The sequence below is a fragment of the Zingiber officinale genome, chromosome 1A (genome assembly GCF_018446385.1).
Source record: "Zingiber officinale cultivar Zhangliang chromosome 1A, Zo_v1.1, whole genome shotgun sequence".
Lineage (NCBI taxonomy): Eukaryota > Viridiplantae > Streptophyta > Magnoliopsida > Zingiberales > Zingiberaceae > Zingiber > Zingiber officinale.
Window position 1 is genome coordinate 19,187,938 of NC_055987.1, and position 2,059 is coordinate 19,189,996.

General features: G+C 48.7%; 1 protein-coding gene across 1 annotated transcript; it reads right to left on the minus strand.

Moving 5' to 3' along the window:
• Positions 1–526: 526 nt before the first annotated feature.
• Positions 527–1,533, minus strand: LOC121996795 (lysine-rich arabinogalactan protein 19-like). The gene is made up of 2 exons (XM_042550917.1): positions 1,189–1,533; positions 527–787 (listed from the first exon to the last, which is right to left on the minus strand). The coding sequence occupies exons 1-2, from the start codon at positions 1,531–1,533 to the stop codon at positions 527–529; spliced, it is 606 nt and encodes a 201-aa protein (XP_042406851.1).
• Positions 1,534–2,059: the final 526 nt, after the last annotated feature.

Below are 2,059 nucleotides of genomic sequence, written 5' to 3' on the forward strand. Positions count from 1 at the left end.
AGTAAAATCATACCACGGAAAACGGATCCGTCAGCCCGCTGTGCATCCTCTCTGGGAACCACGTGAATACGCCCGGTCTCTGGTACTGGACTAGTGATTGTGGCTGATACTGCCCCTGAGTCAGATACTGTGGTCCCAGAACAAAGCTCTGTGGTACTATGAGGGCACCAGAGTGCTCTTGTCCATGCATGCCATATGCAGCTGCTGCCGGGGGAGCTGTCCTCTGCTGGTCAGACACTCCGGAAGCGATATGCTGAGCCTTCAGTGAACAATCTCGGCTTAGGTGCCCGGGCAGTTTGCAATAATAGCAAACTGACTGTCCCAGGGAGCAGGCTATGGTGATGTGGTCTCTGGACCCGCATCTGGTGCAGTGAGTGTCACTGGCGGGTTATTTTCGATTTTGCTGAGAAGACCGGGAACGTCCTGATGAAGATCACCCTGACTTCTGAGGCTGACTAGAAACCCCAAAAGTACCTTGACCTGGTCGACTGCGACCACTCTACTATTGTCCGATCGCCTGTGCCTGCTAGATCTGCCTTGATGTCTGACCTGTTTGCTTTCTTTTTCTATCCGGAAACACTCTCTGCTGAGCTGACTCAATCATGAGGGCTCTATCCAACGTCTCTAAATAAGATGAACTCCCGAAACTGACAAGCTTTACTTGCAGATGTCCATCTAGTCCCTGGATAAATTGAAGCATGCGGGAACTGCCCTCAGCAATTAATTCTGGACAAAACCTAGCCAACCGATTAAACTCGGCATTGTACTCCGTCACTGAGCGGTTGTTCTGTCGCAGACTCAGAAAATCTTGTCGATGAGTCATCTGATATGCCCGTGAGAAGTAGCGGCTCTCAAAAGCCTCTCTGAATCTGGCCCAGGTGCTGTCCTGCTCGCCTATGATGGAACACTGTGTAACCCACCAGTGTCGACCTCATCCCGTAAATGGAAAGAAACCAACTCTACTTTCTCCCACTCGGAGCAAGCCATGTAGAAGAAGGTCCACTCCATGGTCTCTATCCAAGACTGAACCACACTCGGATCAGTCTCTCCTTGGAAGAGTGAGAATCGACTCTTCATCGACTTTGCCAGTGCTGGGATCTGGGCTCGTGCCGCGACTATATCAGTGAGGTGAGTAGGGACGGCTGCAGGAACTGGCGGAACCACTGGAGCTGGTATAACAGGTGGTACCGCTGCATAAGCCGGGGGAGGCATCCCCGGTGCTGCCGCATAAGCTAGGGCAGGTGCCGCTGTTGGCACTGTAGGGTCAACATAGGTGGGCGTGGCTGGAGGTACGATGGGTGGTGGTACCGGAGGTGGAGCAACTACTGCTGCTAGTGCGGGTGTCGGGTGTGCAGTAGGCATCGGTGGAGGTGCCGAATATACCGTTGGTGGTACTGTGAATACCGTAGGAGTAGGTACGATGGGTACGATTGAGGTAGGTACCTCTGAAACCATCGGAGTCTGAGAACCCGACGCGCTCGCAGTACCATGTGGAGTCTGTCCCTGACCGGCAGGCTCAACCCCAGTAGGCATCAATCATAGATATTACTCCAAGTATAAAAATTATAAACTTACCTTTTTATCTATTTGCTGTCTGGAGATGTTCCGTCGCTGTCTAGCCCCCCCCCCCTTTATCACCTTGAAACTCAGAAACGAGGCAATCCATACAAATCCAAAAATAGAATTCCAAAACACGAACATAATGGAAATCCGTACTAATCTGAAAATGCCCAGTTTAACTCGCAAACTTGGCTCTAATACCAAATAAATATTGGTATCAGATTAACACGAAAATCCAAAACACAGATATCCGAAACATGAAAAATAGGTATCACAAACTTGGCTCTGATACCAAATAAATTGTCACGCCCCAAGTAGTCCCTGCCAGAAGAAATATCGACAACATCTCCCATGATCAAGCTCCATTAAACATATTTAAACATATTTTTCGGACATTAAAACCTTGGAGGTCGATTGCACCAACATTATGTTCGTTCAATATACACAAGATCAATTAAACAAATAATTTTGAACAACTCGTTAAATTAAACAAACAAGC

Bases quoted from the DNA above. Each gene is read 5' to 3' on its own strand.
- LOC121996795 (XM_042550917.1), bottom strand. From the start codon at position 1,533: ATGCCTACTGGGGTTGAGCCTGCCGGTCAGGGACAGACTCCACATGGT. The intron at 788-1,188 runs GTACCACCTGTT...AGTCTGCGACAG, and splicing joins CTCCCCCGGCTTATGCAGCG to AACAACCGCTCAGTGACGGA.